Source organism: Hydractinia symbiolongicarpus, chromosome 11, assembly GCF_029227915.1.
Source record: "Hydractinia symbiolongicarpus strain clone_291-10 chromosome 11, HSymV2.1, whole genome shotgun sequence".
Taxonomy (NCBI): Eukaryota; Metazoa; Cnidaria; class Hydrozoa; order Anthoathecata; family Hydractiniidae; genus Hydractinia; species Hydractinia symbiolongicarpus.
This window is the reverse complement of record NC_079885.1, coordinates 10,615,794-10,628,215: the sequence shown is the minus strand read 5'-3', so window position 1 is coordinate 10,628,215 and position 12,422 is coordinate 10,615,794. Positions and strand designations below refer to the sequence as shown.

Sequence of the window (12,422 nt, the reverse complement as noted above, 5' to 3'; positions counted from 1 at the left end):
ATGACACAAAAGTTCCCTACATATATTGGATATGTATTATTTATTCGATATAAGCACTTACCTTGCTTTTAACTTACCTTTTCTAACAACAACAACAACTTTTTGAACTAGTTAGCTGGCTATACTCTTCGAAATTGTGCAAGAAAGGTACAAGTTTATTGCATATAAAACCAGTCGGAGCAAAAACAATGACTTTAAAATCTTTTTAGAAGCCTTAATTACCTTCTTAGACCGTAGCTTATTGTAGCACCAAAAAGAATACTGAAGTATCTAATTCATTATAGAAAAGTAATTATTGATAAACAGGTTGTCTAGACGTCTATGTGTTTCTAACGTGTGACTAATTTCTTGCACCTTGACCTTTTGAGTGGTCCGTGCATTACAACCCATTCTTCGGAATGTGCAGGGATTGAGTTTATTGAATCGTTTTATCCCCCTTAAATATAAAAGTGCAATGAAATGGCTTTGCCAATTTCAAAAATGCTATAATATATGCTAACAAAAAAGACATAATAGGGACATCAAAGAAAAGTAAACGTATCTGTTTTGCATGTAATAGGAACACGCACAAACTTTGTCTAATAGTATACGAGACTAGTCGATAAGACGGGTGAAAAAATACACTTAAAAAAAAAGATGCGTCATTTTAAATATGATTTTTCTCACAATAGGTTTAGCCGCTACCAGTAGGCTGCAAAAATGTTTCTTTGGCAAGGGTGCAAACTAACGTCGAAAAGAAACGGTAGCTTTACTTTTCACAATTTCTGCATCTCGATCCGGTAGGATGCGAAAAGTTGACGAATCTGGGCATTACTTATGTTTTTAGCGGAAAACATTGGCTACTAAGACGTCAAACTAAATCTAAGCTTCTTTTTGATTTCTATTCTCCTACTTTCAGGCTTAGAACACCCCAAATAAATTCTTCTGCTTAGAACTTTAAAATAACATTTTCAGTTCTAACTAACCCCTGTCTTCTCTTTATCCATATTGAAATTTATGTACTGAAAAAATGTAAAAAAAATTTTTTTTCTGTCTCCTCATTTGTATCCAGTTAACATTTTATACGATTTGTCTTTTATAGTACAGTACCCAATACCCTGTTAGATAGTTTCTTTTGGTTCTTAGTGTATTTATTATAACACCTTCGTGACTCCAATCGTGACCTTTTAGTTCCTTCCTTCAATAGTGATCGATGTCCTTCTCCTCTCAATCCTAAGATACTGCTTTAAATACATAGTCAGAACTATCATCGGTTCCGGTATATTTGCATCAACTATTTCTATATCCAGCAACTTTATGTTTGTATATGGTCAATAATCGTAAATAAAGGTAAGATTTGAAAACTTGTTCTTTTGAAAATTCCTAACTAAAAAAGAGTTAAGAAAATAGAAGAAAATCCAAAAAAAACCTGTCATTGATACCTAGGTAGAAAACCTAAAGTCGGTTATATTAATGGGGCTACAAAACGAGCTGTTGATTTTCGACTTTAGAGAACTACATGAAAGTCGAGCTTATGGAGGGGAGAAAGTTTATGCGCAATGAGGACCAAAAAATCTTAATTCTTCTTAGATATCATATTGACACTGAAAACAACAAATATTCGATATTCATAATTATTCTACACAAGCACTTACTATGTTTATAAAGCATGTTTTGTGGTTAAAGTAGCCTAGTTAGCTACGCTTTCTTCGAGTATATGAAATTCAGTTTCTCTAATACGAAATCTTAGTCGCAGAGATGCTGTCCGGAATTAAAATCAACTAAAAAGCACAAAACCAGCGTGGTCAGATATTCCGCTCTCAAATAGTACGAGAATTAATTATATTCGTTTGGGTGGGTGTAGCTATTCGCGCTGAACATTATTATTATTATTATTATTATTATATAGCGTATGAAATTATAATGGTCCGTGATTCTATGTGCGATTATCTTACACCCTAAACACATTAAATACTTTACATGTTCCAATTTTTTAAAAAAGAACCATTTTTAAGGAACTTGGTGTTCTTTAACAACTTATTAAAACATTGTTATAAAAGCGGAATGTATTGTTCTATTGTTACTCACAAGACAAGAACGTGTCGTTCCCATAGGGAATTTGATGGAATTTATGTGACGGTATATATCGTTCCACTCTATTTGTTCCGTTGAATTCTTTTATATATCATAACGATAATATATGCGAAATGATTATCTTGAGGAATAGTTATTTAATTATGAATACTCTGCAGTCTAATTTATATTGTGCCACTTGAAATAATTCCGTTTTCGCTGCTACCTTAACTCTGCTATGGAGAGCGTCCTTCATTATAAAAAGGAATTGTTTTAATGAGAAGTTTCTCAACTAATACTTTGTATACGAAGTAAAGTATAAGGTAAGTTGTTCAAACTTTAAATTTATAGTAAATAGGATTCTTTTTTTTATCCTACTTTCTATGCTTTGTTAAAAACTAATATTGTTATAAACTTTCTATAAATTTTGTTTCTAGAGAACTTTAAAGAAATCGGAATGACAAAACGAGTCTTGCAAAAGCCTGCGTGGAAAGAGGCATTGGGAGCCTCAATGAGATCGAAAAGGCTTAAGTTAATGCCTGATAAAGATAACCGCTTTTGTTGTCCTGTGGCTGATTGTGACAGCGAGTCGTATGGAAGTAAAAGAGGGTGTAGAAAACATGTCTATAACCGTCATGGATGGTTTTATTATTTCGATAAAAGACCGAATATCGACGAAGTACTTCCCCACTTCAGTACGAGAAATCGCATAAAAGATCCCCAAAGAAAGCGCGCCTCCACATTTTCAATGCCGTCTTTTGCTAAAACATGTAATTTGGCAGTTGCATTTAGGACATGGTTAAAAAGTCCAGGTGGTGGTGGTAAAGATCATTCTCAGGCCGATCAAATAACTTGTAAAGTTTTAAAGTATGCCAAATATTGCTGCGAGGATTCTCCTTCGGTATGGGAAGTACCATTCCCTGTTATCGACTACTGTGTTGGCTCTATTAATATGCTTTCTGATTTCGTAGATTTTTTGAGAGACCAATGGAAGGTTGGCTTCTCAGGAATAATTGGCTACATGAATGCTATTGGGCACATGCTTGATTACAGACGAAGCACAGGTACGACTGAAAAAAATTTGTCGGTATTTGTTGCTGCAGAGATTTATTTGCACCGTGTTAAGAAATTCCTCCTTCGTAAAATGAAAGCTGAATGGAAGTGTATCTTAAGTGTTGAATATCTAAACAGTATAGACTGTTGGGCGACACTATATGATTTACAAAAGGTGATACCATACCATAGTGAAAAATATAAACAAATTGTGTTAAATGCTAAAAACGCAAGTGCATGTGTCGCAGCACACGATTTATCATTTTCGACTTCCTTCATAGTAGCTGTATTATTTTTAATGGTGAAGGCTTCAAGACCCATGACGTATCAAACTCTTACAGTAACAATGATTAAAGGCGTGAAAGAGGATGGTTTTATAGATCAGAATGTCTTTAAAACTGCGGAGAAATACGGATTTGACTCTCTTTATTTTTCCATAGATGTACTCACACTAATAAACGAATACATTGACAATGTACGACGAAGATTGAACCCCACCAACGATTATCTACTAGTGTGTCGAAATGGTAAGCAGTTGACGCGTATTTCGGACGTATTCGGTAGAATTGTTTATCAAGCAATTGGTAAGTATATAAAGGATTTATATACACGATATAGGCAAATCATCGAAACCGAAAGTGTTGCACACTTAGAAACAAAAGAACAAGCAATTCTTTCTCAAGATCAAAAACACACGTCGCAGGTAGCTAAAGTTCATTACCAGAAGACTGAATCGCGCAATATAGCTGCAAAAGCCAGGTTATGTATGGATAAATTACGAGATCAAACAACGTGTACTTTAACTGTAAGCGAAATCAATAGTAACACCAAAAATGTAAAAACGTCTGGAAGTACTTTGGAAGACGAAACACCTGTTCAAACGAGACAGAAAAAAGTTAGTTTTAGTGCCATGGAGGACAAGTTTTTACAAGCTGGGCTACAAAAATATGGCAATGCAAAATGGACTTCCATTCTCGCAGATCCTAACTACTCCTTTCATTGTAGCCGTAAAGCTAGTACATTGGCGGTTAGAGCGAAGACAAAAAAATTTATATAAGTTTAAATTGTATTTATAATAAAAATAACTTTGTAAATTTACAAAGATTTTTGAAAACCAGAATATTCAAATAGTCTTTTAACTTTGTTACAGTCAAAACCGGCGTACACATAAAGGCTTTTTTTCCTCTTACGATTTGGCCAATAATCTGGTGTATTAAGTACCCTCGTGTGTGAAGGCGGTTCGCAAAAACTTGGTTCTCCCTTCAAAGCCGCTATCGGTATAGTTAGGAAAACTTCATCATCTGATAGGCAAACAATATTTTTTTCCACGGAAATTGTCAGCGTTGAACAGGAATGTGAGAACGGTAAAACCTCCTTAGATGCTGAGCATTCGTTATCCGAAACGTTTACCACAACTGCCTCTTCATTCACCATTTTAGCGTACACATAAGCGTCCACACAATTTAGGTGAAACTTACACGCTGTAAGCCTTTAAGTATGCAAATAATGGCGCAAATGCGACATTCATTAAACGCACACTCATCCCCATTCCTACTTAAAATGACTAAAGTGATTCTTGTAACGCCTTGTAACGCATGGACATGCTGATTGTAACGCCTTGTAACACGTTGTAACGCTTTGTAACCTATTTCCATGAAAAAATGACTGTGAAATTTTTGGAAATGGCTAGAGTGATTCTTGTAACGCCTTGTAACGCATGGACATGCAGATTGTAACGCCTTGTAACACGTTGTAACGCTTTGTAACCTATTTCCCCATGAAAAAATGACTGTGAAATTTTTGGAAATGGCTAGAGTGATTCTTGTAACGCCTTGTAACGCATGGACATGCTGATTGTAACGCCTTGTAACACGTTGTAACGCTTTGTAACCTATTTCCATGAAAAAATGACTGTGAAATTTTTGGAAATGGCTAGAGTGATTCTTGTAACGCCTTGTAACGCATGGACATGCAGATTGTAACGCCTTGTAACACGTTGTAACGCTTTGTAACCTATTTCCATGAAAAAATGACTGTGAAATTTTTGGAAATGACTAAAGTGATTCTTGTAACGCCTTGTAACGCATGGACATGCTGATTGTAACGCCTTGTAACACGTTGTAACGCTTTGTAACCTATTTCCATGAAAAAATGACTGTGAAATTTTTGGAAATGGCTAGAGTGATTCTTGTAACGCCTTGTAACGCATGTACATGCAGATTGTAACGCCTTGTAACACGTTGTAACGCTTTGTAACCTATTTCCATGAAAAAATGACTGTGAAATTTTTGGAAATGGCTAGAGTGATTCTTGTAACGCCTTGTAACGCATGGACATGCAGATTGTAACGCCTTGTAACACGTTGTAACGCTTTGTAACCTATTTCCATGAAAAAATGACTGTGAAATTTTTGGAAATGGCTAGAGTGATTTTGTAACGCCTTGTAACGCATGGACATGCTGATTGTAACGCCTTGTAACACGTTGTAACGCTTTGTAACCTATTTCCATGAAAAAATGACTGTGAAATTTTTGGAAATGGCTAGAGTGATTCTTGTAACGCCTTGTAACGCATGGACATGCTGATTGTAACGCCTTGTAACACGTTGTAACGCTTTGTAACCTATTTCCATGAAAAAATGACTGTGAAATTTTTGGAAATGGCTAGAGTGATTCTTGTAACGCCTTGTAACGCATGGACATGCTGATTGTAACGCCTTGTAACACGTTGTAACGCTTTGTAACCTATTTCTGTAGAGAAAACCGCTTTTCGCATGTCACTTTAGAAAAGGAGTATGTGGTGGGATATGAGGGAAGGAAAACGCAAAAAAAGTTTTTTTTTAATTGTCTTCTTCGTCCGAACTAATGCAGATAACATCACAATCGAGAGAAGTGGTTGAATTATCTGCGGAAAATAGCTCTAATTTTACTGAAGAAATTTCAGGAACACTTTCATCATCTGACACGAGGTCTATAAAAGCAGTACTGTTATTTGCTGGACAAAACGGCATATATTCTTGCTTAACAGTGGAAACAGGTTTTGTCGACTGAGCATTGATTTCATGTTCTTCTGTTTCTTCTTCTTCCCTATGACCTTCCTCCTCTTCGTTTGTTTCCTCTTCTTCTTCCTCGTTCTCTTCGCGGTCGTGGCTACTACCTTCTCCTTCGTCTTCGTCTTGCTCAATTAGTTGTGCCCAATCAGGGTAGAGCTCCTTCATTTCTTTCGTCGGGAAGCAATCGCGGCAGGAGTTTGTAGCAAGCAACCACGTGTCGTAGAACGTGTCACTACCCTGCCAGTTGATCCTTTTACGGCGTTTAAATGCTACCAAGGTCTCATCGTTATTAATTAATGGGCAGATTTCCTCCCATGCCCCAGCGGCTATCTCGTACATTTTGCGCATATATTCAGCACTGTGTAACTTGTTTTCTATGTCAAACAGTTCATGATCAAAGTTAAGCGCATGGTACAAAATGCCATCCCTATCGTCGGTCGCAATAATGGCATAGTCGATAGCCTCTTGCGGAACTGCATTCTCAATCTGAACTCGTGTGCTTAGACCACTGCTAGATGCTTCCAATGTTTGCTCTTCGTCCAAGAAGACCGAAGGATCGCAATCAACGTCGTTGTACACAGCGCCTACTTGATTTTTCTTCGCAACATTGGTTTCGCTGGTGAAAAGCGAGATGTCTTTCAACTGGCTGGCAACGTACACAAATATTTCCATGCAGTGCATTCTCATCCACTCTACAGGAAAAAAGTCATTACTTATTTTTATGCATATTGATTTACACCATTGTTATCATTTATTCTCATGAGATACTTACTTGTTATGCTATTGTCCTTCACTCGAAGTGTCTTAGTTTCGAAAACTTCAAGACGACGCAGGATAGCCTCACCATCTACACCATTTCCGAAGTCCGGCATTATATTAGTTGTTATAAAAAAACCCGAATTGTATTGAAAACGGGCCGGTTCTTTGTGTTTTTGCGGGATCATAACCAAACCTATAAGAGAAAGTGGTATCCCATCTGCACATTGCCGCATTTTATTCAAAGTAAATGTTCATGTACTGCATCGACATCGACTTACCTTGCAATATTCTTTTTGCATCTTCACAACATAGACTGTCGCTAGTCCATTCATCCATAAATACGACTTGTGTATTTCTATTTATCAGGTGGCCTGAGAATCGACCATCCCGAACCACGCCAGCAATGTACATTTCTGGAATAATGCCTAAAAGGACAAATGTATGTCAGTAAGTGCCGTCTAAAAGTCAGAAGTTTTCACGAACTTTATTTAATTACCTTGAAATGGAGCAAACCAACTCGTCTTTCCACTATCAGGAGGACCTACCAGCAACAATTTCTTTTCTTTCATGGGATACTGACCGGCGAGCAAAATTTGGTACCATTTTTGATAAAAACGCAACCGCACATTTCTATCTGGGAAGCTATTTTCGACACCTACAAATGTAGTTCAGTGCACCTTTTTTAGAACTACGTTACAACAAGTTACAATACGTTACAACACGTTACAACTACCACCTTGATATGTTACAACGTATGTTACAACGTGTTAAAAGAAAAAGAGCCAACATTTTCTTCACTGACAATGCGTTACAACAAGTTACAATACGTTACAACACGTTACAACTACCACCTTGATATGTTACAACGCGTTAAAAGATAAAAAAAACATTTTCTTCACTGACAATGCGTTACAACAAGTTACAATACGTTACAACGTGTTAAAAGAAAAAGAGCCAACATTTTCTTCACTGACAATGCGTTACAACAAGTTACAATACGTTACAACACGTTACAACTACCACCTTGATATGTTACAACGCGTTAAAAGATAAAAAAAACATTTTCTTCACTGACAATGCGTTACAACAAGTTACAATACGTTACAACACGTTACAACTACCACCTTGATATGTTACAACGTATGTTACAACGTGTTAAAAGAAAAAGAGCCAACATTTTTTTACTGACAATGCGTTACAACAAGTTACAATACGTTACAACACGTTACAACTACCACCTTGATATGTTACAACGCGTTAAAAGAAAAAAAACACATTTTCTTCACTGACAATGCGTTACAACAAGTTACAATACGTTACAACACGTTACAACTACCACCTTGATATGTTACAACGCGTTAAAAGATAAAAAAAAACATTTTCTTCACTGACAATGCGTTACAACAAGTTACAATACGTTACAACACGTTACAACTACTACCTTGATATGTTACAACGCGTTGAAAGATAAAAAAAAACATTTTCTTCACTGACAATGCGTTACAAAAAGTTACAATACGTTACATCACGTTACAACTGCCACCTTGATATGTTACAACGTGTTAAAAGAAAAAGAGCCAACATTTTTTTACTGACAATGCGTTACAACAAGTTACAATACGTTACAACACGTTACAACTACCACCTTGATATGTTACAACGCGTTAAAAGAAAAAAAACACATTTTCTTAACGCGTTAAAAGAAAAGTAAAAACAATTACCTTCTATAAATGGCTTTGGTTCGGGATTTTTTCCCTCACGATGAAAGTACCGTACGAATGCTCGGGGTGATCCCTTTAAATTTGGCTTGACATCGAAACATTTTTTGGCGATGTTATAACAAACTCTATTTGGCAAGCATTCAATGTAATTGTAATCCAGAGTTATTTGATCAATTATTTGACACTCGCCGTCCGACAGCAAAAATACCAACTCTCGTAAATTTGGCGTAATTTCGTTGGCGATTGCTTTGTTTTTCAACGAGCGATAGAGATAGCTTTTCACCGAACAACAGTAAACGTATGTGTATCTGCTTTCTCCTATTTTTTTATATACACCTCCATTGCACAGTCCAAAGCTATTCCTCTCCATCATCCTTCGAACTATATCCACGGATTGACAAAGTTTGTTAGTTGGCTTAACGGGAATAGTTACTTCTGTGCCTATGCGTGTAACAATGTAAAAACATGTTTTAACTTCTACAAAAAACTTAGTCTTATTATTGGAGAAGTAAGTAAATTTGTTCGTGGCAACTTACCTTCCGATTTATCAATTACTTTTAAATCAAGCGATGTAAATCTGATTTCGGATAAACCACGAATTACATCTTGATATATCTCTTTATCAATATTTTTTGTTAGAATTAACTGACAGGGTTTCATCGAGTACTGTTCGCTTTCCATTACAGCAACGTGGTCAAGTTGAACACCTTCATCTCTAGCTGCACTCCTAATCATTGTGCGATGGGATATCTCAACTATCCGTTTTGCTTCTTCCCTATTGTGGTCTTTCAAGACTTGGTATAACGATCCTGAGAATGCTTGCAATGCACTGGTTTTGCCTACAAATATCAAATGTGGCGTAAAATATTCGAAAAACATTGACAGTATTTCAAGTACTAAAAGGTTCAAGTATTTACCTCTTGTCTGTATAGCATTGCACGTTGTTAAATTCAATCCGGCTTGCATAAAAGACTTCGAAAAATTTGTTTCAAATTGACTTAAGGTACAGTTTGGCAAGTCGCACGCGATCCAGAAAGAAATGCCAGGAAATGTTTCAGGCGCATTTGCGCCGTTTCTGTTATCACCTTCACTGCTAGAGTCGGCTCCTTCTTCTTCCTCCCCTTCATTCCTCATCGACTTTCTCTTACGAGGTCTGGCCATATAGGTAATACAAGAAAAAAAACAGGATACTTGTTCGTTGCTAAGCAATATGTTCTCCATCTGCATTCTCTTGCCCCAAATGACCTCGCGGGCATCAACATCACTTCCCCACATCGCACGAACGGCTACTACCTGATATTTTCTTATTACCGGTTGGACGATGCATGCCTTCAGGGCGCGTTTCAAAACTTCACTTCGCAGTTGCCTGTTAGCCATGTTCTGCTAAGTAATACAAACGAATGCTGTAGCGGAACAAAAATAATCTCCTATGGTTATTATTATTATTATTATTATTATTATTATTATTATTATTATTATTATTATTATTATTATTATTATTATTATTATTATTATTATTATTATTATTCCGAATATTGATACAGGATATAACCACTTTAGTATTGGAAACACTGTTATCAATGTGGGTCCTGTGTTCGGAATGTATTAATTAAGTATACACTGGTAATACCTACCGAATTTCCCTCACATGGGATGGGTTGACCCGTATCTGTGGTAAAGACACTTACCTATCGAATTTCCCTCACATGGGATGGGTTGACCCGTATCTGTGGTAAAGACACTTACCTATCGAATTTCCCTCACATGGGATGGGTTGACCCGTATCTGTGGTAAAGGCAATTGCTAAGCATGCCCGCGCTGTGGACCGAACCACTGACCTTGTGATTGCGAAGCGAACTTCATAACCACAAGGCCCGATAATAACCACGTGGATAGAGAACAATAGAAGCAACAATAAAAAAGCGCGGTCAATATTCGGACAGCAGGGAAATCGTTTGCCACCCAGCGAAATCTTTTTGGTGGTAAGAAAAATCACGTTGAACTTCTCCTGGTTACACTTAATACAAATTTGAACTTTATAGACCTAGGTAGCTAGATAGTTTGATATTTTCTTCCAAATTCTGCACAGAAACACACCCAATTTTTGCATAAAAAGCCAGTTGGAGCACCAACAATAATTTTAAAATCTTTTTAGAAGTATTACCTACCTTTTTAAAGTTTTACAGTATTTTTAACAAATAAAAAGTCTTTTTAACAAAAATATCATAAAAAGAAACTTTCGATTTTACTGTTGTTTGTTTTATTTTGCATTTCACTGCTCTAAAAGATAATACGTTACGACACGAATTTAATCCATTTAGACAGCCGTCAATAACATAACTGACAACACAACTGACATAATTTCCGACGTGGGAAACTAAGCACCACCTGAGGCCAAAGTGGGACCAATTTACTAAAGGTGGTTACACCCACCCACCCACAATTTTTAATTTAAGGTCTGCCGATTAATGTTGAACTTTGAACTGTTGCACGATATGACGATTTTTTTCTCTTTTATAATAGCCGTAGCTTGTCTGTTTCTGCGAAAGATGGTACCGCACGTAGCGAGACACACGAAATACAGTAAATAAAGGACGGGTGACTCCGTCGATTTCCCACGGCAACTTAATAGCTTGCTATATTTAACAAAAACTTAGACTTTTTTATCGTCTTCTCGATATTATTCAACATAAATTATATATTTCGTGCTTAGTCTCTTTTTTATTTAACAAAATTATATAATGTATATTTTTTGTTTGAAAATTGTCAATAGAAAAAAAACTATTGACAATGATTTGAACATATTTAATGGTTGCAAACTTATAAAGCACATGGACGCATCGTCCCCCCTTTAAATGGTTTGGCTCTGCAAAAACCCTGCAATGACATTATGGAGAAAACCTTCAAACCTTGGAGAAGCTACGAACCGGTTAAATGCTCACAATCCGTATATCTTGCGCACTTATTAAAATCCCGGCAAACGCGTTTTGTGCAATGAACAGACCAGCGCACTTTGCTCGCTGGTTCAATATTTTTTTTAGAAAAGTATATTACAAAGAGACTCCTTCTGGATGAAAACATGACCAAGGCTGGGGAAGATATAAATTCCAATTATATCTATATGTTCGAATCTGTGAATTAGATGCATGCCGGAAAAATAGCCAGTTTGTTTTTCGCCGTCATTAGCTCGACTTTCGTCTAAGTCACTAATGTCGAAAACCAACAGCCGTTCCGCAGCCCCTTTAATAACTCTGTGACAATTCATCAAAAGTAGTATCAGTATATCAAGCTTTACTTTTTGTATTATGGCAGATCTTGCTAAATTTTTAAAACCTTATATTTCTTTACTCCACTAGATCCTACAAAATTATCTTCAAAGTTTCATTGTTCTTGTCCCTAGGCAGATTTCAACGGACCTTATTGACTATCTATATAATAATAGTTCTTGAAGCGAAAAGGGTTACGTCCTTGCACCTTGATTCGTATGTTTAATGCACAATACTATTTCAGACCTGCAGGGATGGAGTGTGGCATCAATGACGGAGAACTGACTTCCGCTGTTTTGTAGCCCGCCTAAAATTTTATAGTTTTTAATAGGACTTACTGTATTCGTGAACTGCGCAAGTAGACGATGGGTGAATAACGTTCAAATCATTTTCAGCGTTACTAAACTGGGCGCCATATGTAATATTTTTGTTAGTGGATTGGTACGATTGGCTTAAGGTAATAATTAAATACTATCATAATAATTTGTATACTAAATGAAAATTTAGCTTAAAGTTTCC

The 12,422-nt window shown here is 36.4% G+C and overlaps 3 protein-coding genes across 4 annotated transcripts; 1 reads left to right on the top strand and 2 right to left on the bottom strand.

The window, feature by feature from the left end:
* Positions 1-1,868: 1,868 nt before the first annotated feature.
* On the top strand, positions 1,869-4,874 carry LOC130614178 (uncharacterized). 2 transcript variants are annotated; one of them, XM_057435590.1, is made up of 2 exons: positions 1,869-2,375; positions 2,490-4,874. In XM_057435590.1, exon 2 carries the CDS (start codon positions 2,510-2,512, stop codon positions 4,160-4,162), a length of 1,653 nt encoding a protein of 550 aa, XP_057291573.1. In that variant the 5' UTR covers positions 1,869-2,375; positions 2,490-2,509; the 3' UTR covers positions 4,163-4,874. The 2 variants fall into 2 exon arrangements, with proteins under 2 accessions (XP_057291573.1, XP_057291574.1); XM_057435591.1 differs by lacking the exon at positions 1,869-2,375 and having other exon boundaries at positions 2,418-3,116; positions 3,546-4,874.
* Positions 4,875-5,944: 1,070 nt separating this feature from the next.
* On the bottom strand, positions 5,945-7,149 carry LOC130613434 (uncharacterized). Its single transcript, XM_057434778.1, has 2 exons — positions 6,930-7,149; positions 5,945-6,849 (listed from the first exon to the last, which is right to left on the bottom strand). Exons 1-2 carry the CDS (start codon positions 7,147-7,149, stop codon positions 5,945-5,947), a joined length of 1,125 nt encoding a protein of 374 aa, XP_057290761.1.
* A 1,601-nt stretch (positions 7,150-8,750) lies between these two features.
* On the bottom strand, positions 8,751-10,014 carry LOC130613432 (uncharacterized). Its single transcript, XM_057434777.1, has 3 exons — positions 9,174-10,014; positions 8,846-9,078; positions 8,751-8,762 (listed from the first exon to the last, which is right to left on the bottom strand). Exons 1-3 carry the CDS (start codon positions 10,012-10,014, stop codon positions 8,751-8,753), a joined length of 1,086 nt encoding a protein of 361 aa, XP_057290760.1.
* Between the last annotated feature and the right edge of the window lie 2,408 nt (positions 10,015-12,422).

Coding starts and splice junctions, on each gene's coding strand:
- LOC130614178 (XM_057435590.1), top strand. CDS start 2,510: ATGACAAAACGAGTCTTGCAAAAGCCTGCGTGGAAAGAGGCATTGGGA.
- LOC130613434 (XM_057434778.1), bottom strand. CDS start 7,149: ATGCGGCAATGTGCAGATGGGATACCACTTTCTCTTATAGGTTTGGTT. Junction 6,850..6,929: donor GAAGGACAATAGCATAACAA/GTAAGTATCTCA, acceptor TTTTTCCTGTAG/AGTGGATGAGAATGCACTGC.
- LOC130613432 (XM_057434777.1), bottom strand. CDS start 10,014: ATGGCTAACAGGCAACTGCGAAGTGAAGTTTTGAAACGCGCCCTGAAG. Junction 9,079..9,173: donor AGTAATTGATAAATCGGAAG/GTAAGTTGCCAC, acceptor TTACACGCATAG/GCACAGAAGTAACTATTCCC.